This window comes from Synchytrium microbalum (assembly GCF_006535985.1).
Source record: "Synchytrium microbalum strain JEL517 chromosome Unknown SmJEL517_scf0024, whole genome shotgun sequence".
NCBI classification, from domain to species: domain Eukaryota; kingdom Fungi; phylum Chytridiomycota; class Chytridiomycetes; order Synchytriales; family Synchytriaceae; genus Synchytrium; species Synchytrium microbalum.
The window spans coordinates 25,775-51,362 of NW_022158373.1; the positions used below are offsets into that span (position 1 = coordinate 25,775).

The following is a 25,588-nucleotide window of genomic DNA, read 5'->3' on the forward strand; positions in this document are numbered from 1 at the left end:
CTCGCGATGAGGCGTCCAAACATCGTTTTATCCCTCAAACTCTCATGAGAAATACAGGGCCATAGTTCGAGCTGAAAGAAGGCATCTATCAAAGTGGGCATGGCATCCCATATTCAGGAGCCTGGACTCCAAGGATCAGACATATTCAATCCTCAACGAACAGGACAGGGGTATTTTTTCATGCTTTCTAGCACGCTTCAAATTAAAGAATATGATCCATTGCCATCTTTACTAACTAAATAAAAAGAAAATTGTTCATAGGTGGCTTGAACTGGAATACAAATGAATGTATGTTCCTCTCTGATTTTATTCGTTTGGAAGGTGTTGAGGAAGGGGCAGTGTTGAGAGACACAGTTTTCCAACCTTAAAAACGAGCGATGCAACAATGCACGACTTCCATCCATCATTTCAATGATTGGAATTCATGGATGAGCTCTGTTTGTTGATGGTTTGGCATGGGGAGGAGTCGCACTTCAGATGTGACTCCTCATTTGATGCCCAGCAGACGTACCAATAGCATCTTCCCCAAATTACAATAGATTCTCTCAAGGAATACTTTTCAAGATACGGAATTGTTGATGATGCTGTAATTCTCAAAGGTATTCTTGCTGTTAGCGAAACGTTCGCAACTATGCTGACCGGTTGTATTATATACCCCTAGATCCTATGACTGGTCGCAGTCGCGGATTTGGATTTATAGTATATCGTGATCCGCAAGTAGCTTCGACCGTCCTTCAAAGCCACCATTATTTGGATGGCAAGGCTGTAAGATGCATGAATGTAATCAAGCCTAGTTCACGAACCACTTGTTTTGACGATGACTTCTCTCATCTTAGATCGACGCAAAGAGAGCTGTACCTCGAAGCGAGCAAGACAGAACTGAGAAGCTGTTTGTCGCTGGCATTCCACCTGAAGCGACTGAACAGGATGTTACTTCTGCTTTCTGTGTATACGGAACGGTCTTAAATACTACTATAATGAGCGATCGTAATACTGGCAAACCAAGAGGCTTTGGTTTTGTCACATTCGAAACCACTCGTGGCATAGAACAAGCGTTGCAAGCTATCCCGCCAATGACCCTCCATGGCAAAGTTCTCGAAGTGAAGAGAGCAATGCCAAAGAGTGGACGTGTTCGTGCACCAGATTATGCTATGAGCACACTTTTAGGTGGTGATGGTGGTGGAAGCAGTAGCTCAACCACCACTATAAACCAACCACCTACTCAAATGGATGCTAGTACAGCTAGAATAGTGAAGCCGCCTGCTGGACGACCAAGGATCCGCACCAACGTCCCAAATCAACAATTCCGACGAACATCCATCACACCACCACCATCAGATCAGTACCCAATGCCAACTCATCAGTATCCGCAGCCTATAATGTCACACATGGCGGGGCAACAAGGCTATTTACCCATGTATGCCTTCCATCAATACGGCCAAAGCATGGCAATGCCACCAACTTTAATGACGCAACTACCTATGCTTGCCCATACACCCAGTCCCGATGAAGAATCATCTCGCACGTCACCCACCACAATGTCGGAAGGATCCATGACAGGTACGGGGAGAGGTTTCCTTCTTATTCTTCAAATCAATCTTCTGAAAGTCTTGCCTCATGTTAGGTCTTCCTGCTGCTGTGAGTGTCGAGCAGTTTGAAACTACTCATCAACAACAGCAGTACGAACTGCAGCACATGCACCGACAAATGATTCAGCCAGAATGGCAGCAATTGCAGCCCTGGCATGTAGCACAAGTAAATAACCAACAGCAACAGCAACCTATAGTATACCACCAGCAACGACCGATTATACTTCATCAGCAACCAGCTTACCATTTTCCACAATTGGAAATGCGTCAGCCAATGGAATTTTATGGCTCTGCTAATGTAATATACCAGCCAACAACAGCCCAACCACCACATTTGCAACAACAACTAATACAACCTAGTCCAGCTGGTACTATATTGTATGCGACCCAAGGAGGGCACTGGATTGTACCATACCAGCAGCATGGATACCAGTCAGAGACAAAGCCGCACGATTTACCTTCTTTTGAACGTGAGATGTGAGAATTTCGAAGAGAATGATTGTGAGAGTGATTGATGTTACGAGAGAAGATTGAAAAGCGTTGAGGTTGGAAGTAGTGTAATTTGTTGAGGACAGAATATTGATATTGTTTTTTACACTCTTGAAGTGTACATAGTAGTGGTTGGAGGAGTTTGAAAAGGTTGTAAAAAGAAGTGGAGGTGGCTCGAGATTTTGTTGGAAGATGGAGATCGTAAAACGTGAAAAGGGGAGAGACCTGAATGGTCATAATGGGTAGATATGGAATGGGTCCCCCTTGATATGTACAGAAAAAAAAATTGAAGCCCCGATTGATTGCGCACACAATGTAAAGAAATTGCAAAACCAAAATATAACGACTCTCATCAAAACGGAAATGTGCTGTCCCCGTCTGTTTCTTACCGGTTCACGTATCGCGTTTCCACTTTTGATCTCAATTCCAGGTCTCAATTCTTCTAGTGGCTGTGTCGCTGTTGGTTTCTCCCCTTTAACTCATCAACCTTTAGCTCAACATATCAACAACACTAAATAATGGTTTCAAGCTTACTAGCCACCGTCATCTGCCTGATTTCGCTGCTCTATTTAACAAATGCCGCCACAGTTACTATAAACGTAGGAACGTTTTTCATGACTGCCGCACAACCGACATGCGAAGTGGTATGTGAAGTTTGAATTTCAGACGGCTACAATGCAAGTACTAATTCTGGTTTTTATAGGGAGATGTACTAGTGAGTTATCCACTTCCTTTTCTTCTTTGCGTTGCAATGATTTGGACCACCAAACATCTCAGCGTCGCTGATTTTCACCACCCGCCATAGAGTTTCACCTTTGCCACTGGTCCACATTCAGCAGTCCAGGGTGCTTCTACTGCTTGCTCAGCTAATGGAGGGTTCAATTCGGGACAAATGTCGAGTGGAACGTTTAACTATACCGTTAAGTCCTCAGACTCTGGACAAACCATATTCTATTTTTGTGATGTAAGTTGCCGTTTAGTTTCCGCAAGTTATTTTAAAAGCTCAAATCTCAAATACACGAACGAAAGGTTGGATCTCATTGCTCTGGAAGTGGCATGAAGGTTTGTTGCACAAGTTTGGATCGACAAAATGCAACATGACGCTTATCAAAACTATGTTTTGCATAGGGATCTATTCTAGTTAACGGTCCCGCTGCAAGCGCTGCACCAACTCCGTCAGCTGCTGCTGCTTCTCCCTCACCAGCTGGAGGGTCTGCAAAATCCGCTGCTTGTACCTTGCATCCAACTATGTACACATTTATAGCATTTTCGGCCTTTTACGTTGTACTTGTAAAAGTTATGAACATTTAGTCTGGTATTTTCAATTGCAAAATATATATCATTGGTAGCTTAAAAAACCTCAGTCCAAAATGTGGGTCAAAAACATTTCGAAAATTTGAGTTGGATGGAAATGTGTTTTGTGGGTTCAAACGTTACCGATCGCTCTCGAATTTCGTTTCGCATGAAACCAATACACTGTCACTTAACAAGATGTATCACTTCTAGCTTCGACATCGCAGTGAGAAACTCTCAATCTACATTTGCTGCAAGAACGCTGTGAAAGTTGCTTCTAGGATGGAAACTGTCAGGATGGTACTAAACAGCGTTAATGACAGACCTTTTACGTGATTTCATACGGACGACGAGCAGGTGGTTTTGTCAAAATTGCTTTTCGTTGGTACTTGGCCTCTTCCTTCAACCAAGCGTTTCTGACTCCTCCTGAACTTTCGCCGCGACTTTGCACTTCAACACTCCCACCCTTTTACTCTAACGTAAACCAAAGTCAAACGTCTTTATATAGCATTAAGAATCGATTTCAAGATGTTTGAAGACTTCAAACGTACGTATACTGCTAGATCTGCCCTTAGTGGCCAGTTAGTCACAAAACTTTAATATGATCTATCCGTATAAACCGTATTCTAGTCGGCCAGTCAGGTCAACAGTGGGCCACAATATACATAACAGCTTGCCAATCTCTCGGCGAGAAGCATTTCTTTCTCAGAACGATTGAAGAAGCCATCAAATTGCTAAATGAGCGACGTGAACTAAAAGAAGTGGTAAGGTTTCTCAACATTTGGACCAACGTTGGTGGTGGACATGAAGCTTCCCTGGAGACGGAAGCCGTTGGAATGTTTCCATTGACTTCCAACGGGCTGGATCTCGTGATCGTTCCAATGCCACCTGTTACATTTTTTTGTTTCTCCACGTCTGATCTTTTTCTGATCCTTTCGGATGTATACAGAATCCATTCTACTCGGAACATTTCAAAGCTATCTATACTGAATTGAACAAGGACCAATGGAAATGGGAATGGACAAATTCCAAAGCAAGGATTTGTTTGCTTGGCGTTGTGGGTGAGCTCTTTGAGTTCATCTATGACTTGAACTCATGGGTACCTGATGAGCTTGAGTAAGTTTGAAGACACTCAGTGTTTCGTTGATGCTTGGTTATCCATTCTAAACTTTTTCCTATGTCAGCTCTCTATTGAAATTGGAATCCCGTGTCTCGTTTTACAGAGGCATCATGTCGGCAAACTTTCCTAGTGCCAAGGTCAAACGTTCAGATCTTGAAATCATTAACTTGTGAGAATCTGATTGGTAGCTCCGCCTCTTTTTCTCGGTTCACTCACACTGTATCGTGCTTCCTTTAGTGTCATCAACCAAATCGACAGCCTCAGACGTGAAGTCCAAAAGAAATGTGACAATATCGCCGTCTCTCGAGCTGTCGAGGAATTGGAACAGAACCTGATCAACCTGTCCGGAGAAACTCTATACGAAGCAACATGGACATTCAAGGCCAGAGAAGACGCCAGATCCGAAGACGAGCAATTGTCAGAGTCAGCTGGTGGTGCTGCTTGTCTATTGATGAAGGTCTTGAAGGATAAGATGAATCCTGATAAAGCTATGGTATCTCCTGCTGTATATGCTGAGGTTGCGAAAATCTGTAATGGTGGTATCCCGTCTCTCGGAGTTCCTGCTAATGATGAGATGTATGTATACTGTGAAGAACCGGCTGTGGTTGAGAAGAGAATTTGATGCTGTTTTTTTCCTTGGGCACACTTTAGATATGTAGGCAGTGCTATTGAATCCGCTCTAGTGCCAAAGAGTATTCAGGCAATTCAAGAGTGGTTTGCGCTGAAAACAAAGCATAACAAGTCCTTCTTCCGTAAAGTCAAGAAGAATATCGATTTGGAGCGACTTTTTGGATCGCAGTTCTCTGGTCTCTTGTATCCTATTGTATGTAACGGCATTCACCTGTCATGTTTTTTTCCGCAACAGACCGACACTTAACACTTTCGGAAAACAATTAGGTTACTAGAACCTCTGATCAAAACATTCCGAAGATCTTGGTCTCTCTCGTCTTCAACAGCTTTATGCAAATTCAATGGGCCAGAATCATGGGCATCCTATTACGTATCATATATAACGGTGGTGAAATTTTACTGGCTCCAGTAGCAGAAGGACAGGACAGTGGATTTGCTACAGTCTTGCACCGAGCCCTTGGAGTCTTACTATCCTATCTCCAGGCTTACGAACGACAGTATGGCCAACTCGCTGGATTGTTGGGTGGCATCCAAACTAAAGCCGGATATAGTAGTGCACCAGGATACCTAAGATCAAACAAGGTTTGGGTAGACTCACTGAACAAGAAATTGTTTGATATGATCAAGACTGCCCAGGTCCTCAAAGTCGCCAAGACTCATGTCGCACGAATCCAACAGAATATGACGTTGAAATCTGATAGAGTTGTTGGTGATATTGCAGACGATCTAGTAAAGCTCAAGCAAGCGTGTGATTGGCATGATAGTGTTATTGGTACCACACCGTTCTTATACGGTGAACCAGTTACGAAGATCGCTATTGTAAGCCATTACTCTTTACCTTTTATATTTTGTGTTGGCTTGGCATCGTCAATCGTTCGTTAACACCTTCTTCGTCACCTACAAAATAGACTGATCAAGACTTGGATACAATCCGCAACCAATTCCAACAGATTAAGTCTAGATCTGGTATCAACATGCCAGAGCTCAACTCAGGAGCCTCGTCTAGTAACACCACCCCTCAACAATATAACAATATGCCAGCAGGACCATACAGTAACAACAGCGACAACAACAACACAGATCAGGCAATGTCTAGTATGCCAGGTCTCGCCGCCGCTGGCTTGTATAGTGGTAACCACAACAACACCAACGCAAATCAAACAAACAACGGTGTGCCTAGCTCGGTAGGCTCGTATGGTAGCAATGTCAATCTACCAAACACTGGTATGGATAGCGCCTACGGCTCCTCTAGTAACATTCCAGCTCAAGGAAGCGGTATGGCACCTTCGTCTAGTAACAACAACAACCACACAAATGCAGCTTTAGCAGCAGGTGCTGGCGGTGCAGCCCTAGGTGCCGCAGCTTTGTACAGTAATAGCAACAACAATGCCAATCAAGGAGGCAACGGTGCCCAGTATGGTAACAACGCACCTCAGGGCAACGCCAATACTGGTTCCATGGGCTCATATGGCAGTAACAACGCATCTCAGTCAAACCCTGGTATGCCACCTCAGAACTCTCCAGCATCGTCTGGTAACAACAACACAAATGAATCACACACTCTCTCGAACATCCCAGCTTTTGCCTCGCTTACCTCATTGTTTCACAAGAAGCATCCGGAAGCCAACGATACACCATCTGCTAGCTCGAACAACAACACACAGCAGGGAAACGCCAATGTGCCACTCGCTAGTTCCATCGGCTCGTATGGGAATACCACAACGGCTCAGTCAAACAATGGCATGACACCTGCTAGCTCTGGTACTTTGTATGGTAGCAACAACGCAACTCAAGGAAGCACAAATTCAGGCTTGTACGGCAGCAGCACACCTCAAACCAATACTGGTGTGATGCCTCATGGTTCGTCTAATAACAACTATACAAATGCAGCACTGGCAGCAGGCGCTGGTGGCGCAGCTCTCGGTGCCGCAGCTTTGTATAGTAATAGCAACAACAACACGAATCAAGGAAACAGTGCTGCCTCATATAGTACTAACACACCTCAGGCCAGCGCCAATACTAGTCCGATGGGCTCATATGGAAGCAACGCCGCTTCCCAGTCAAACAACGGTATGCCACCTCAGAGCACTGTAGCATCCTCTGGTAACAACAACAGCAGCACAAACCAATCACACACACTTCCGAATATCTCAGCCTTTGGCTCGCTTACCTCGTTGTTTCACAAGAAACATCCGGAAAGCAACGAAACAGCACCGGCTGGTAACAACTACTCGAATCAGTCCAACACTGGCATGACAGCTCCTAGCTCTAGTGCCTCGAATGGTTATAACAACGCACCTCAAAATAGCAGTATGCCACCTGCTAGCTCTGTAGGATCGTACAGCAACAACACACCTCAATCCAACACTGGTATGACAGCTCACGGCTCCTCAGACTCTACCGGTCACCACTACACAGAGGCAGCATTGGCTGCAGGCGCTGGCACAGCTTTGGGCGCTGCTGCACTATACAATCATAACAAAACTTCAGAAAACGCTGGTGCTTCGAATGGCAGTAACACATCTCAGGCAAATGCCAATAATAATAGCTCCGTAGGCTCGTACGGAAGCAACGCCACACCACAAACAAACAACAGTATGTCACCTTCTAGCTTAGGGTCGTATAACTATAACAACACTCCTCAAGGAAGCACCAATGCTCAACCTGCTATTTTGTCAGACTCGTCAAATAACAACTACTCGTCTAGTGCTCCAGCACTGGCCGCTGCAGCATTGTATGGTGGTAGCAACTCAAACCAAGGAAACAGTGGTGACTCGTATGGTAGCAACACATCTCAGGCAAACGCCAACGCTAACTCTGTAGGCTCGTATGGAAGCAACAACACTCCTCAAACGAACAACAGTATGCCTCCTAGCTCTGGTCCTTCGTCCTACCAATCACCTCAAGCAAACAATAGTATGCAACCCACCAGCTCGTCAGACTCGTCTAGTCACAATTACACAGGTGCTGCTTTGGCTGGTGGCGCTGCTTTGGGCGCAGCAGCTCTATATAATAACAACCACAACAACGCCACTCCAGAAAACAAGAGTGTTTCATATGGTAGTAACGCATTTCAGGCAAACCCCAATATATATGGTAGTAACAACCCATCCCAGTCAAGCACCGGCATGACACCTCCTAACTCGGATACTTCGTATAATTATAACAACCCCCCTCAATCAAACACCAGTATGCAACCTGCTATCTCCTCAGATCCCTCAAATTACGCATCTAGTGCTCCGGCAGTGGCCGCCGCAGCTCTGTATGGTAATAATAGTAGCAGCAACAACGCAAATCAAGGAAACAGTGCTGCCTCGTATGGTAGTGACAATACACCTCATACCAACACCAGTATGCCACCTATCGGCTCTAATTCCACTTATGGTCAGTCAAACAACGGGATGCCACCGCCCAGCTCAGAATCGACTAGTAACAACAACAGCAACTACACAAATGCAGCATTGGGTGGCGGAGCAGCAGCTCTGGGTGCCGCAGCTTTGTATGGTAGTGCCAACAACAACGGCAATCAAGGAAATAGTGGTATGCCATCGTCAAGTAACAACAACTTAACTCCAGCAATCACCTCCAACACACCGCAGGACGCACCGCCATCATATACTAGTCCACCACCAGGTGTCACGACAGCAGTAGACTCAAAGATCACACTTAACGAAAACGACAACAGATTCGGACTGCCTGGTGGATACGCCCAAAACATACCTGAAATGGTCAATGCAACTCAGAAAAGCCCTGTCGATACCATTGTATCCATTCCAGATATTGCACCTGGTCCTCATGTGCCAATCGAGCAAACTGGACCAACTGGGCCTGTACCTCTAGTAGCAACACAAATGAATCAGCAAACGCCAGTATCTGCTGCCAACAACAATGGTAATGCTACTCCAGCTGCCAACAACACCGCTGGTACTTCTCCAGTAAAGAATGGCTCGACACCCGTAGTTGATGCCATCAATCCATCGACGGGAAACAAACTGTTTGGAAGTAAGACAACGCAGGGAGGAAACAAGTTTGGTCAAATGCTTTCCGCAAGAATCAAAAGTTTCCGGTATGCTATTGCTCAAAACCCTTGTCGTGTTGGCCTTTGCCAGAATCAATTCTGATCCATTCGTTTCTTCAATCAATAGTAACCGTAGCCAGAAACCAGAAATGTAAAGCTCATCACAATCGTATCTACATTCTTTACTTTATAGCAATCGTAGTTAAGTCAGAAACGCAAATCTCATAAAGTTTTTGATGTGTTTTCAATTCATATTTTTGTCGAGTATCATCTGTATCTTCTGAAATATACGTACCAACAGTTACAAATTGTAGTGTTCTGACCGTATAAATCCACGTAAACATGAAGACTTTGAAGAGAATTTGTTGCATTTGTAGCTCTAAACATTGAAATAATCTCAATATCTTAGACTCACTCAGAAATCTGGAATCGTCGTCGAGCAGACTAGCAAGAAATAGTTGAGCTTGTGCTTGAAAAGCTCAATGAATATTGATGAATGTTCAAAGGAACAAATTGAAACGCTGGTCCAAAAACTCGAAGCGGTCCAAAGTAAGAAAACTACATGAAACGATCACCGATCGCTTACGAAATCAGCTCTTTAAGTGAGTAAAACACATCATAGGACAATATGCGGCGGCTTCAATTCATGCATCGCAGCTATAACGCTCTCAACCCCAGAAAGCGTTTGAATTTCGCAAATTCGCCACGATAGAAGTACCTGATGCAACCAAGTGCAAGGATCATTTGTCTTGCAAATGCACGATGATCTGCAACTCAAGAAGCTGGCGGTCTCGATACAAATCCCTCTACCAGTTGTCTTGACGTGTTGTGTGTGTGTGTGTGACTGCTGCACCTTTTCGGACTGAGCGGATGGTACTCAAACAAGCCTAAAATTGACCAAAGACCAAAGCAATCCCATCATACAAGCACTCCCAAACGATCGATTTCAAGATGTTTGAAGAGTGGAAACGTGCGTATTGAATCAACGCCTTACTCGTTCAAGCTTTTCCAGCCACTTTTGACGGTGTTTTCATCAAGTTCTAACCATTCCGAAAACCTCGCATTGTAGTCGGCCAGTCTGCCCAGCAGTGGACCACAATCTACATTACGGCATGCCAGTCGCTTGGAGACAAGCATTTCTTTCTTCGTACAATTGATGAAGCCATTACGTTGCTCCATCAACGTCGTGAGCTTAAACAAGTGGTGAGCTTTCGCATCAAGCATGCCGGGTTTCAACCATTTGCAGCCCATCTTTGTCGACGTACATCTGGATTCACATTTTCACTCTCCTATGTTTGGATCTTCTGAATCTTTGACCACCTTTCTTTACCATCCATATAGGACGCCGTCTATTCAGAGTATATCAAAGCAATCTATACTCAATTGAACAAGGACAAATTCGAATGGGGCTGGACGAATTCTAAAGCAAGAATTTGTTTCCTTGGCGTCATTGGCGAGCTCTTTGAGTTCATCTATGACTTGAACTCATGGACTCCAGACTCCTTGGAGTAAGCTCGAAAGCCAGCACGCACTTCTTCCTTTCGTTGTGGGCTATACGTTCTGACGATCTTCCAATTGATAGCACTCTTCTCAAGTTGGAATCCCGTGTCTCGTTTTACAGAGGAATTGTTGCGACAAACTTCCCTAGTAACAAGGTCAAACGCTCTGATCTCGAGATCATGAACTTGTGGGTCCCAAGTAACTCTCCATTCATTTGCCTTTTCTCAAATTACTCCTGTTTTCGTTAGTGTCATCAACCAAATCGACCTCCTCAGACGCGACGTCCAAAAGAAATGCGACAACATCGCTGTTTCCCGAGCAGTCGAAGACTTGGAACAAAACTTGATCAACCTGTCTTCCGAGACCCTGTCTGAAGCAACGTGGACATTCAAGGCCAGAGAAGATGCCAAATCTGACGACGAGCAATTGTCAGAATCGGCTGGTGGTGCTGCATGCTTATTGATGAAGGTTTTGAAAGAAAAGATGAAGCCTGACAAGGCTAGTGTATCTCCTGCTGTGTATGCCGAAGTCGCAAGAGTTTGCAATGGTGGTATCCCGTCTGTTGGTGTCGCTGCCAATGATGAAATGTATGTTTTCGGTTGTTTTTTTGTGCAGGACTGGATTTGGTGCAGACGACGACTCATATTATGTTTTTGGCCTAGATATCAAGGTAGTGCTATTGAATCCGCGCTAATTGCGAAGAGTATTACTACGCTTCAAGACTGGAACTTGAATAAGACAAAGCACAACAAATTCTTCTTCCGTAAAGTCAAAAAGAATATCGATTTGGAACGACTGTTTGGCTCTCAGTATTCGGGTCTCCTCTACCCTGTTGTACGCAAACTGCCATTTCTCTACGAACCAGAGAAACGTTGACTAACGCATTGAAAAATAAATTAGGTAACCAAATCATCCGACCAAAACATCCCAAACCTCCTCGTATCCCTCACCTTCAACAGCTTCATGCAAGTCGAATGGTCTCGAATCTGTGGCATCCTCCTACGCATAATCTACAATGGTGGTGAAATCCTCCTCGCTCCTGTCTCAGAAGGCCACGACAGCGGCTTCGCCACAGTCCTCCACCGAGTTCTCGCAGTCCTCTTATCCTACCTCATGGCCTACGAACGCCAGTACAGCCAACTATCTGCATTGCTAGGCGGCATCCAAACCAAAGCTGGATATCGCAGCGCTCCGAAATACCTCAGACAAAACAAGGTGTGGGTCGAATCACTAAACAAGAAACTGTTTGATATGATCAAGACTGCACAGGTTGTTAAGGTTGCCAAGACGTCCGTGTCCAGGATTCAGCAGCATATGATGTTGAAGAGTGATAAGGTTGTAGGGGATATCGGAGAGGATTTGATCAAGCTCAAGCAGGCTTGTGATTGGCATGATAGTGTTATTGCTACGACTCCATACTTGCATGATGAGCCAGTTGGCAAGATTGGGATTGTAAGCCATAGTTGCAAAGCGATCATCGGTTTTGTTTTGTTGATGAAATCCTTCAACACCCGCTTTCCTCTTTTCATAGACCGACAAAGATCTGGAAACAATCCGCACCCAATTCCAAGAGCTCAAAGCTAAAGCCTCCATGAGCCTTCCAGCCATAGCCTCCGTAGGCTCATCTAGCAGCACCCTCCCTGCAACATCTAGTACATCCACGCCTCAAATCACCGTTACAACCCCTGCTGAAGACGCACCGCCATCATACATGTCTCCAGCACCCGGCACCATGACAGCAGTAGACTCAAAGATCTCAGTAGATAACAAAACCGACATCAAAGCCGCAAATGTCGCGATGCCTGCCGATGTAAAAGCACCTACTGATACTATCGTACCTATTTCAGCAGTAGCAGCGGTAGGGACAACACCACAGGCTGGTATTTATCCTACTTTGATGAACGCTGCCGATACTGGTGTTGCTGCACCTCAACTCGGGCTTGTAGGATCACAACCGGTCAATCCACCGCCGGTTGCTGCTGTAAAGACTGACTCTCCAGTTGTTGACGCCATCACTCCATTGAGTAAAGAAATCAAACAGCTGGGAAGTAAAGCAGCACAGGGAGCCAACAAGTTTGGGACGATGCTATCGTCAAGGATTAAGAGTTTACGGTAAGTTATGTGTTTGTCTGGTGTGCCTTTACAAGGGTTCAATCCTAAATCCACTCTCTCTTTGACTCGATAGTAACCGTGGTCAGAAGACAGAAACGCCAAGCTCGTAAGAACCATACTCCGCTCTCTTCTCTATAGCGTAATCAAAAAACTAGAGCAAAAGCTCATAAACTTATAAAAAAGAACACTGGGGACAGTATCCATGCCCTTTTCGTATCTTTTTGTCGTATGTGCCTGGGAGGGTGTGTGCTTTTGTGTTTTACCAATATAAATGTTATATTTGCCATTTGTTTTACTTTTACAACAAAGTGCGTGTTACAACTATACTCTAAGTATCAATAATAGTCCCAAACAAAACCAGCGAGATAGAGTGTGTGTGTGAGAGAAGATCAGATAAGCGCCCAGATGTTGCAGTTACCATAGGGTGGGTGTGCCTGTGAGTCTTTGATCAAGTTTTATAGTAATGACGGCATTTACTCAGTGTCCATCTTGTTATTGTTTTGAATCCTAATTTGCTGCTGTGGCTCCCAATCGTCGTCATCATCTTCATCAAAGTCTTCGTTACGAGCAGCGACTGACTCTCGGATTTCTATCGCCCGTTTCGTTTGCGACATTAGACTCGGCTCTAGATCAGTAGCAAATGATAAATCAAGCAGTGATATGTGCTTTGGTCGGTTATATATTACACGGAGGTTTGGAGTCACGAATTGCGGTTCATTCGACTTGGATGACGCCGGTGGTTGTGATGTTGTTGCTGCTGCTGGTGCTATTGTTGTTGCTGTTGATGATGCCACATAACCTCCACTGTCAGCTTTTACGTTTGATGCAGGCCTAGATGGTGATTTCGACCGTGCTGGTGAAGTATTACTATTTAACGAGGTAGGACCATTCGACATGGAATGTATACCATTGATACCAAGTCCTGCAGATGGATTATGATGATTGCTCGTTCGTCCCGGACTCTTATTATTCGGTACTTCTGTGGTGCCATTATATCGTAGCACGGGAGTCTTTACATTGTTCAAGAGTTTCGGCGGGTGTTTATTAGTCCATATTGGCGAAGGAGAGCCAACTGGTAGTTCTGAAGATGCTGCTGAAGTCGTATCGGACATGGTTTGAAGATGTGGTAGTAGTGACTCTTCATTCATTGACGGTGGTTTAACAGGTCTGACTTTGCTCAAGGTTCGTGTAATTATGTCCTTGATAAAGTTCTGAGAAGATGGGGTGGAAGAAGGGTTAGTTACATGCCTGTTGGAAACATATCGACACAGAATAATGTTTCCTACATCAACTGCCTGCGATAGATACTCGATTCCCTCCGGGGCAACACCTTGCGCCAGTCCGTTCTGTTTGGCATGGAAATCCATACGTGACTGTAAAGTATCTATAGACGGTAAGTCGAGCTCTTCTATACATTTAGGCGTCGGATCTAGCAGAGTAGATAACAAAGTTAGGCTGAAACCCCTATGCAATAAAAACGTGCGAGGCTCGTACCTCTTGGTTCAGCAGCATTGGTGAGCAGAGTAGACGCTTCCGGTATCTCCCAAGGAAGTATATGATTCTTCATACGTCTGCCATTGGTTATATTGAGATGTTCACCTAGATTTCTCAGTCGCTTTCGGTCTTCAGCATCCAGAGTCGATACCAGCCGACTGACATGCCGCCTCTTGACCGCGTCGTTAGATAAAGCATCTTTAGCCTTCCTTTTAGCAGTAGAGATGTGTATTTCGTTTACAGATATGGGTTCGTGAGGTGCAGATGGCAAAGTAGGAGCAGGAACATCCTTTTGGGCATTGTGCAGCACGGCCATGAGAAGTTGGTTGTGTATCAGCGCTACAATTGTATTGATATGTTAGTACTGATCATCTTGAAAGAAGAGAGATCGAGACAATTGATAAACAGATGAGAGTGCAGGGAATTGTTTGGTCAAGCTCTTGCAGCTCCCAGTTTGCAAGACACAAACAAGGTGCCGCTGACGAATCAATATAGATGCATCATCAATATGACGAAGATCAAAATAGACCTACCAGCATCTTCATTGAGGATATGTTTGAGCTCTCTGTCCAAATCGCCCTTTGCGATTCGGCCAAGGAGGAATTGGCTCAAAAGACTCCAATAGACCTTCTCTGCTGAATCTCCAAGATGCTCTGCCAGTCTGCGCTTGAGTACTACAGTATCCTTGCGTTGTTGGGGCTGGATTGATGTTGGATTGCTCAGGGCCATCCTCGACAAGTTGAATGTGAAGGTGTCTCCAATAAAGCGTCAATCTGTATAAATTATGGATGAGTTAGGAGCGCAGCGCTCGACACCGATCTGGATGGTCGATTACTATAGTTGAAATCTAATGATTGATGAGTTCATTGGGTTGAATATTGCTGTCGACGTTTTGGACGTTTGGAAATTGGTCGAGATGGCAAACCAACGAAATGAGCTATAACGAAGCAATTCAGTGTATAATTTCCGTGTATTGAAATCGAATCAGCATGTCAGACACGTCCGACACCCGTTAGATTTCACCTTGAAACGAACAAACCTCCAAACATCTACTCAAAACATCGATTGCGCAGATTGGAAAACGCTAAGGCTGCCTCCGAATGAAACTTAAAGTAGTGAATCCACCATTAGACGCGTTATCTCTCCGTTAAACCATGTCCTGCTCACGGATCTGTGGATCACCGTCGCTTCTTTCTTAGCTCATGAAGATCAGACACCTCAAACAGACATTCTGAGAAGGATTCTGTAATGAAATCACTACCAAGATGCGATATATCTGGTCGATCTACGTGTTTGGAACGAAAGACCACTGTATAGTACATGTTGGCATGCTTTTCAACGATGCGACGAGACTACTATTCGACAACCCACCGAGTTGCAAATAAGTTGAATCATGAAGCCGATATGCACGTAAATAGTCGCATTCCTTGACTGGAAGTTCCAACAAAAAACTCGAATGAAAATTGCTCGTCTCCCAACGTTGATGTCTATTTTGGAAGAAAGTGAAGGGTCAATGATAGTCCTAAGAGTATCAATACGTTAGAAAACACACATCCAACCTCGTAAACGAGATCTTCCCTCTCGTTGCAACAAGCTCACACCACCTCACTCGCTCAAAAGTTCAACACTGTTGATTAGAGTCATGAAGCGAAGGAAGGACGAAGGGAATGTCCAGAACAGGAAGAGGCAACGTAGGGATCAAGAATATGACGAAGAACTGGCTGATGACGAGGAGGAAGAAGTCGAAACTTTCCCTTATTCGGTTTGTGGTTTGACATTCAACCATTGGATACTTCATTTTGTTTCTTCCCAAAGACGGCCCAAGCATTGAAACAGCCCCTTTTAACCATTCTCCAAATCTGTAGAAGGACTATTGTCTCTTCAGATGGCAAACAGCTAAGGACACCCTCGACAAACTCGCCAAGCAACATGACCAGACACAGAAGAAATTCAAGTATCTCCAATATCTTCATACCCAACCCGGTACATCCTACTTCTTGGGACAAGTTGCAGATGAGGTGGAAACGTCTTGGAATGAACGGTGTGAGTTGAGGGACAAGTGTCGTAATAAAACTGCTGAGATGGAGAATTGGGCTCAAGGCTATCATTACATGGTAAGGTACTTTGCGAGAGGATATAACATCCACCGCTTACAAGTGCTCTGAAACGTCTCTTTTTCGTTTCGCTTAGAAGCACTTGGAGGAACAGGAATACAGTGATCCGGAAGCTCAAGATGACGAAGACCTCGTCGAGCAGGTGGAAGAAGACGAAGAAGAAGGCCTAGATGAGCCAATAGAACAAGAAAAAGGCCAGCATGAACCAGCTGAAGGCGAAGAGGACGAGGGTCAGAGTGACGAAACACTAGATTCAAATCCTCATCACCCCAATACGCACAATACATTGTCACTGGATATAGTAAAGGACGACTCAGAAGTCGATGTAAGCGATAACGAAGAACGAGAATACCATCGTCGTCAAGAAGAATATAGTCGCAGCCTGCTAGACAACAATCTATCTCCTGGAAAACACAATCACCATACCAACCATACATATGATACCGAAACGAACGGCAAGAAACATCGTGGGCCAAACTTTGCTTATACATCACTGATAAAAAACCCTCATACTCCACAGCAACAGCTCCAACAACAACAGCATCGATCACAAACTCCCAATTCCAGACACCTAACAACGATGGATCAGTTCAATAGTACCACCACAAAGAAGGCGGAATCTAGGAATAGTAATAGCTTTCCCCAAAGTCCAACCGTGCGTAGTCCAAATGACGCTGGTATGGACGATCTGGTCGATAATGCTCAAGCAGACGATCAAGCAGACGAAACGGAAGTAGAAGAATATTATGCAAATAATGAAGAAGCAGGCGCTGACCTAAAAAGGTAATTTCGTGGTCTCGACTTTTCAATTTGGGGAAGTTGACGGACGGGAGGCACCTTATGTCGGCGGTGGTGGAACACACAGGATTCATCGCTTTTTTTGTTTGCATATTTACCCACTGTCATCCCTTTTGTACACCTCTCATGAACGAATGTTAACCATTTCATTCTCCTGTACCGTAGAGAATCATCAGATGAAGTCGCAGAAGAAGATGTCGAAACGGAGACAGATCAGACCCTCCATGAAGAGGACATCTACATGGATGTAGTGTTGGCAAAAGAAGAACCAGATGAAGATGTCTATGATGATACTGATATGGACACCGATGACAAGGAAAATTGTGGTACGAAAGGTGACCACCTGCCCAAACTCATATATCCCGCCATCGTAATATCAGAGCAACCACCATCGTCGACACCATCAATTTAGAAGGCAGAGAGTGGGCGTTGTTTTGTTCAAAATCAGACTGAACTGTTGTTTGTCTTTAGAAAGGAGAATATGTAGTTTTACAGTGGCATAAAGCCCGCCTTGTACCTTTATTGTAGATACGCAATCCTGCATTGCATGTGGTTTTTCTTTCGTTAAATTTATGTATAAAATGACTACCATACATCTCATCATATATCTTTGAGAACTTAATGCTGCGTGTTTTGGCCCTTGCTTAAAACTTTTCAAGATGTGTTCGCAAATCCATCTCATGGGTCCAAGCAGTAGCATCTTGCGTGTATAAGTAGTAGTAGCTGTCAGCAATAGCATCAGGATTCAAGAAACGTTCTGTTGGCATGTCTCTAAGTCCTGGAGCAGATTGTACTGCGGAACTGCCAATAGGTCCATCGACAATCTAGTTACAAAGGAAATGGTGGGGCTCATTGTGAAGAACGACAAGAATAGCAAGAAACAAGACTTACGATGTGGGCAACATGAATGTTTTGTGGATGAAATTCACGTGCAGTTGATTGCACCATACCACGTAACCCCATTTTGGAGGCAGCCTATACCAAATGGTGAGCGACAAAGTAATGGCGATAATGAATTGGTTGACATACAAATGCGCCAAACATTGCGGATCCCCTTAAAGCGGCGGTAGCACCAGTTACCAAGATCTGCAGAAACAAACACGTCAGCCAATATCTCTCAAACGATACAAAACCCTTTAGACTACCCACAGTTCCAAATCCCTGAGCCAAGAATGTCGGGATACACCCTTGCGCAACATGCAAATACCCCAAAATCGTGATGTTCAATGCATCACTAACACCTTTAGGAGTCAACGACATGATGCCTCCGCGTGAGAAGCCGGTAGGGTTGTATACTACGGCATCAATCTTTTGACCTGGATACGTGGATGCTGTTGTTGCAAAGAGCTGCTTTACTGCAGATTCGTCAGAGACGTCGCAGGAGAGTGATGTGCATGGGACTCCCAATGCGAGGATTTCTTGCTTTATGGATTCGTTTTTGGAAGCGTTGCGAGAGCTGATAACGAGCTAAAGATGGAGGGAAATGTGTCGTGTGTCAGCAAAATGTTGTGACGATAATGCACATGTGAGAAGCCAAAATAAAGTCAGAGAGAGAGAGAGAGGCAAATACTTACAGTGTGACCAGCTTTAGCGAAACGAAGACATATAGAACGACCTAGAGCTGTTTAATCGCGAGAAGAAAACGTTAGTAAGGCACACAAAGTACAATCACTCAGCAAAGCAATAAAAGAACAACGGAGGCTTACCAGGACCAACACCAAAGACCACCGCGATTCCCTTTTGAGCCATATTGTTTATGTTGAGATAGTCTTATTGGAGGTTTCTTTGTTAGTGTTGCGTGCTGGGTTTTCAATTTCAGATGATTTCAAATGCAATGAACACGTACGACGCGACGCGTATTGGCCACAAGCCTGATTGATAAGTCAGGGCTTTCCAGCAACGGATTTGCCTTCAAGGACACTCACACTGGTATTTATCGGTTTAAACCACAGGCTGGAACCCTGCTTTGATATCAACATTCGAGTACGCAATTGCCAAAACCAGACAATGTCAATAAAGAAACGACGTCGTTTTACTAAGACAATTAGATTATGTCTACATCAGAGAGCGAACTGCCACCTGCGAGTCAGCCAGCTCCTTTTGAAGATCCTGAACAGGGGGAACTAGCATATTGAGTTCCTTCATGACTGCCACCATCACACGGTCAACCTGAGCAAAGATCCGTAACTAGCGGTAATCAATGATTTTGAATTAAGGCAGTGACGAGATTAAAAGTGTAAACGATCCATGTTCGACGTGACCGACAAAAAATCCAAACCAAACCCGTCACTATTGCGTACCGTAGCTAAATCATCCATCGGCGTCCTCTGTAAATTGATAATAACAAACTGAGCTCCCGCTTGAGCAGCTCGATGTGGCAGTTCAGCGGCAGGGTATACGCTCAAACTAGACCCCAACACGACCATCAAATCACACTTTCTTGAATGCTCAAACCCAGCTTCAAGATCACGGTCTGGTAAACCCTCTCCAAAGTGTACTATCGAGTCTCGTAGTAATCCCACGCACTGTTCACATTTCCTGCCTACGAGACGGTGTAATGTGAGTCCATACAGTGGAAAAAACACATTTAAGTCGATACCAGTAAGATGACGTCCCGAAGGATCCGCAGCTCCCAACGGCCTAACTCTAAACGGCCGATAATAATGTTTCGAACACACCAGACACCTCTCAATATTCGTATTGCCATGCAGTTCCGCCAACGCATGAGGCTTGATGCCACTTCGTAGATGCAAGCCATCCACGTTCTGGCTTATGACGAATTTCAGCATGTTGCGATCTTGTAGTGCGACCATTGCCATGTGGGTAGGAGTTGGGAGAATATTGTTCATGGTGTCCAAGGACGGTGTGGGCAGTCCTTTGGCTTGAAGTGTCCATATTCCTGTGGGGCCACGAAAGTCTGGGATGCCGGCTGACGTGCTTATGCCTAGTTGTTGAATTTATGGGTTTAGTGTTCTGAATACAAAACGTTGTTTGCAATGCCAAATGTCAAGCTTTGTGTCAATGTTCTTGATCACCACATGAGATGTCAAGGATTGTGTCAAATGCAAGCTGCGGAAGAGAAGAAAGGAGGAATTGTAGCATACCTGCACCAGTAAAAAACACGGTATGGGTTGATTTTCTCAACAACGTTGCGAATTCCTTGATTTTTACCTGTAATTCCTCGTCCGAATCACTAGAATTGAAGCCAATTAGCACTATGCAAGGGAAAGCAAGATCAAAACTCTGAACGTGAGACTTACAAGAATTCAGTTGTATCCTCTAGAGCTGTGTCCATCGCGTAAGGGTTGCTTCTGTAGCTCAACGTGTTGCAAAAGCTTGATCGCACGACGCTTAACTTTCCACTTAATGATCAAAATCATACCGCAAATACACTTCTTTAATTAAATTTTGTGGATTGTAGTGCAATTTAAACGTTTATACAGTGGGTGTCAAGCTTAATGTGTCTCAAAAATCACGTTTACACCATCGTGGGCTTATATAGGAGGATCGTCACATACTAGTGAAACAAAGGGTCAGTATTAGACATAGGAAATTGTTCTTGAGTCATTTACCTTTCTTCTATATCGTGCCGTTGTAGCAACAGCCATTACACCATCCCGAATACTCAATGCATACAAATGATTCAACGTGACATGATCTGGCAACGGTAGTATCGAAGCATCCTCATGCTCCATATTCCCAGAATTCAGCAAAACACGTTCTAGATGAGGTGGTAGACCCGGTGGTGGTTCAGTTGGTAGAGCATCGGGTGATGGACCATTCTCAGTTACAGCTGCTGCAGCGTTACCGCTATTACTACTACTACTACTAATATTACTGTTGGTGTTACCACTACTACTACTATTATTGCTGGCAGCTGGTGTTTTACTACTACTTGGTCCTGACGCTGGTGGTGTTGACGGCCGTGTTAGATATGACGGTATTTCAGAGGCATATGTAGATTCTGGCGATTCAGATAGCGGGGATAGTGGTGGTGGTGCTTCGTCGCCGGCCAAGGAGTCTAGACCATCGTTTTGATGCCTTCCGTCTTCATCTTCTACTTCTAGGAAATTGACTAAATTACCATCTGCATCTGAAGCTACGGGTAAGTCCTCAGAGCACTTCCATTCGTCGTCCACGACAAACTTTAGGCGATGGGTGCCTGGGGGCATATCAATTACTGTTGAGAAATCAGCATTACTAGTAGTTTATCGTGGCAGTGGTTGATATATAGTTGAGTGAGAGGTATGGAGTGACAGATGAGGAGAGTATGAGTATTATTAATTGCTGATGGTTTACAAAGCGAAATGATATGCCACGCACCTTTTGAACATTCGTATCTTTTGCTTCCAGTTGTTGAAAGTCCCTGTAATATACACCGTACGTCCTCCACCAGTCCATCCAATCATTATAGGTATTGTTCTCTTCTTGGAATCCTCTGCAATTGGGTAGAAGGATCAAGTCAAAACATTGGTCAAAACCAAGCACAATTTTTTAACAAAAACGAGACTCCTCTTTACCTCCTTTAGCCAATGGGGCAAGAGGAGCGAGGCCTCCTACGCCAAAAGCATGTACAATACGAGCCGAGTTCTTGTAGCTTCGCTCAGTAGGCGGTGGTGTATAGGGTTCTCTCACTATGGGTATTGGCTGTTGGTTGATGACGATGGGTTTTGGAGGATGTATATGTTGTGCATCTCGAGATAGATAAGTTATAGTGACTGGTATGGTTTCTCGTGGCCTTAGTAGCGTCGATGCGGACGGCGGCCGTTGTAGGAAACTAGTCGAGTCTCCGTCTGGATGGTGATGATGGTCTGTTCGTGAATTTGGTGGTGAAGACGGAGGAGTGCTGAAGGTCTCTCCATTGCTGGCCGATATCTCAGATACCCGTATCGGCACTGCTGACGATTTCTCGTTGCTATTGTTATTACTCTGTGTATTTCCCATTAGTCCGATTCCATACACCTCAAACTTCTGATTTTGAGCTGGTTTTTCTCGATCAAATTCTAGGTCGAGGACGAAACAACAACGACAGGACGCAAACACAACCAGAGATTGTATTGATGATTATTCTTTTATTTTTGTCTGGTAAAGGCTATGTAAAATATTATTGGTATCGTTCGAGAGTATTATGTGCGCAGGGTTTATTGTGCTGCTGGCACCTTAGAAAAGAAGCCGGCAGCTGGTTCAGATGTGATTTCAGTCGTCTAAACAAAGTGCATGTAAGTCAAACGGTTACATTTTTGACAATTACAAACACTGAATACCTCAACAGATGTAACTTCAGTCGTAGTCTCAGTCACAACTTCTTCCACTTCTACTGGTTTGGGAGCAACCTGGATATCTCCAATGTCCATTGCTGAGGTTGTTGTGGTAGTGGTGGCTGCAGACTTTGCATCCAGATACGCTTTCAGTTTAGTATTGAACTCCTCAGGAGAATCAGCTCCAAACGAATCAGTTCGTGCTCCAATAGCACCCACTACTTGCTCATCAGATTCTTTACGACCTAGCCGGCCAACCCACGTAGCAGCTTTGTCGGCTTTCGATACAGTCTGCGTTGGCCCAGATTTTATAGGCGTCAAACCTGCAACAGGGAAGAGTCCCCATTGCTTTGTACTATTGTTTCTCCCGTATGCGAATCCATCATCGAATTTATGTGTTAAGGAGCCCATCAAATCGCCTGCATTTAGAGAGATCTCGTCACTTTGAATGGCAGTATATTGCTGAGCAACCACGGATTCATCAGGTGGCGGCGGCACGAAGGCAGCCTTTGTCGGAGCTGCTGCTTCTTCCATTGACATGCGGTATGTTTCTAGAGAGTTACGAGATGATGTTGCAGAGGCGGCAGCAACAGCTCCTACCCCTATAGCTCCAGCAGCGACACTTCCGGCGATTATAGCATCAGTTTCAGAGATTGCTGGTGCTACCACAGCTTCAGATGCTATTTCAGGAGCTACGACAGCAGATTCTGTTACAGCTCCAGCTTCTAATGCTGAAGCTTCACCTAAAGCTAAAGGTGGAATAGATGGCGCTACAGACGAAGACGTAACAGCTGCCTCACTGGCTACAGCTACACCGGGTATATCAGCTACTTTACTAGCCGCTGTAGCATCACCAGCTGCTGATGATGCACCTCCTTCGCCAATTCTCGAGACTCGACTGTCCAGGTTGTCTCGACCAAACAGAATCCATGCTATTGCCAGCAACGGTATAATCAACAAGCACGCTATTATGATTATGGCTATAGTGCCTCCACTTAATCCAGATGTTGACGCAGCGGCTGCTACTGCTGAAGGTGATGCGTTGACTCCTAGAGCAGCTACAGTAGTAGCTGTTGATGAAGCTGCAGCGGTTGGTGCGGGCGTTATACCAACTCCTGTTGGCGTGGGCGTCGATATCATAGCGGTTGGTGTTGGTGTTGCTGCAGCTTGCCTGAAATAACCACTCATCATTAAATACTTGTTTGGTGGCCGTCTCTTTGTTAATCGTGACGGTGGCGCGTATTCATCTGCTGATGCGATGCATCCTGTAGCCATGCATCCTAATACTACTGCGAGACTCGACCTTATCTTGCCCATTGTGGAGAACAGGGACCTGTACAAATGTAAATTGGGTGGTTGTTTTAGAACTACGCAAACGAGGAAAGACACGGATGTACGATGCGGGAAATGGCAGGCACTTACGTTGTATTATATATAGTACACTGGCCAACCACGTCGCCTTCACCTACTCTAAGCTAAGAATTATTTCTTTAAAGTGAGGTTGAGAAAGATGGCAAATCCAAACCCCTTTGCGATCACACTAAGCCTTGCTTTACACAGCACACTGTGGCAGGACATTTGAGAATCGCATTTTCTGGAGAGACCTGACGATTGAAAGTAGCTAGTTTCGTATTTGGGAGCTTGTACGCTTATCGTTTGGGTCGTGTCTTGGGGTTTTTTGCTCACCTTCAACATCAATATTTTGTATAGGCACGAATACATCATACGACACATGCCTCTTCTTAAAAACTACCAATATCTACTGGAAATCGAATTAGTAGATCCCAAGGATCAATACTCAGTGGCACCATTGACGAATCAATTCGTTAAACCTGGAGCAAAAATCAAATCCGTGGGCCACTCTGGTTGCAAGTCGCCAAGTTTGAAGAATTACGAATGATAGTTTGCTGATATGATGCTGTCTATTAGAATTCGAGTATTGGGATGAAGAAACAGAGGAGGCAGCTCCACTGACTGAAGAACAGAAGAATGCGACCGTTTACGACAAGCCGGAAATTCTTATATGTGGATATGGTGGTGAGTCTTTACTCAAGATGGCCTGTTCTACGTGTACCGCTCTCCTTACAACGTCACGGTCGGCTTTAGAATCGAAGAGTTATGACGCCAAGAATGGCAAATTCTTCACCGTTGAGGAACTGTTAGAGATAACGGTTGATTTTGAACGAACGTTTCGTGAGACTGGCAAGTTTGCTGGTTGGCCGGATCGTGGCATTGATGTTCATGTAAGAATTGTGTGAATTTTGATTTTTGTGGCTGCTGCTGATGATGCTCTAATATCAACGCTCATACATCTCCAGCACATCTTCTTTGAAGGCCTCTTTGAAAAAGACGGAGAGGAAGGGTTTGAAACTATCTGGGGAAGTTAAGCTGGCGGCTTGGATGCGATCGCCCGACAGAATAAAGTCACTGTGACTGATAATATAGGACTGTGTATGATTAGCAGGAACCAAACTTGGTAGTGAACCTCAAATACATTGCTGAAAAGTATTACGAAACAAATTTGACTTGATTTATCTGATCTAAGCTATTTTGGGTTTCCGCGTTGACCGAAATGTAGTCAAGTCAGCATTGGATCCTAGACTTATCTTCGCCATCAGGGAACGGTTTCGATGAACAACCAAGTTCGAAGCAAAACCAAAAGAAAAAATACATCTTCAAACCCAATGAATCTTTATTCGACTGCAATGCACTATGAAACACCATACATGTTTGTTCTACAGGCGCTTTGATTTTACCAGGGAAGAATAGTACCATCGTAGCTATAGAATTTACCACTATCAGCTCTAGTCAAGCCGTCAAGCACCTTCCACAGCGAAGCAGCAGACACTTCCGTAGTGATAGCCTCTGGGAACTCCTTGGCATTGACGCCAACAGATGCAGACATATCAGTTAAAACGACACCAGGCTAACCAAACAAAAGCGTTTCAGTTTCAAAAAATAGGATTGCAAGTGTTTCATCAAGAAGCTGGGTTCCTTACATGAGAAGTAACAATCGTCACATTCGGGTTAACGGCAGCCAACGTAGCAGACAACATGTTCATAGCAGCTTTGGAAGCACGATATGCTGGGAGTGGCCCAAAAGCGATAGTGTCGCGGACATAAGTGATGGATCCCGCGCTTGAAGATATGTTCAAGACCCTAGCGTTGGGGCT

General features: G+C 44.6%; 5 protein-coding genes across 5 annotated transcripts; 1 reads left to right on the forward strand and 4 right to left on the reverse strand.

Moving 5' to 3' along the window:
- Positions 1–424: 424 nt before the first annotated feature.
- On the forward strand, positions 425–2,070 carry SmJEL517_g03963 (uncharacterized protein; the record flags this gene model as incomplete). The annotated part of the gene is made up of 5 exons (XM_031169891.1): positions 425–437; positions 540–599; positions 662–765; positions 837–1,560; positions 1,625–2,070. 5 exons carry the CDS (start codon positions 425–427, stop codon positions 2,068–2,070), a joined length of 1,347 nt encoding a protein of 448 aa, XP_031024094.1.
- An 11,154-nt stretch (positions 2,071–13,224) lies between these two features.
- On the reverse strand, positions 13,225–14,974 carry SmJEL517_g03964 (uncharacterized protein; the record flags this gene model as incomplete). The annotated part of the gene is made up of 4 exons (XM_031169892.1): positions 13,225–13,962; positions 14,038–14,180; positions 14,246–14,584; positions 14,779–14,974. The coding sequence occupies 4 exons, from the start codon at positions 14,972–14,974 to the stop codon at positions 13,225–13,227; spliced, it is 1,416 nt and encodes a 471-aa protein (XP_031024089.1).
- Positions 14,975–17,801: 2,827 nt separating this feature from the next.
- SmJEL517_g03965 (uncharacterized protein) lies at positions 17,802–18,906 on the reverse strand (the record flags this gene model as incomplete). The annotated part of the gene is made up of 6 exons (XM_031169893.1): positions 17,802–17,981; positions 18,049–18,132; positions 18,187–18,243; positions 18,307–18,624; positions 18,732–18,778; positions 18,864–18,906. 6 exons carry the CDS (start codon positions 18,904–18,906, stop codon positions 17,802–17,804), a joined length of 729 nt encoding a protein of 242 aa, XP_031024088.1.
- Positions 18,907–19,212: 306 nt separating this feature from the next.
- SmJEL517_g03966 (uncharacterized protein) lies at positions 19,213–20,452 on the reverse strand (the record flags this gene model as incomplete). Its single annotated transcript, XM_031169894.1, has 5 exons — positions 19,213–19,344; positions 19,458–19,699; positions 19,757–20,101; positions 20,262–20,350; positions 20,418–20,452. The coding sequence occupies 5 exons, from the start codon at positions 20,450–20,452 to the stop codon at positions 19,213–19,215; spliced, it is 843 nt and encodes a 280-aa protein (XP_031024091.1).
- A 183-nt stretch (positions 20,453–20,635) lies between these two features.
- On the reverse strand, positions 20,636–22,101 carry SmJEL517_g03967 (uncharacterized protein; the record flags this gene model as incomplete). Its single annotated transcript, XM_031169895.1, has 4 exons — positions 20,636–20,674; positions 20,730–21,357; positions 21,481–21,595; positions 21,678–22,101. 4 exons carry the CDS (start codon positions 22,099–22,101, stop codon positions 20,636–20,638), a joined length of 1,206 nt encoding a protein of 401 aa, XP_031024090.1.
- Positions 22,102–25,588: the final 3,487 nt, after the last annotated feature.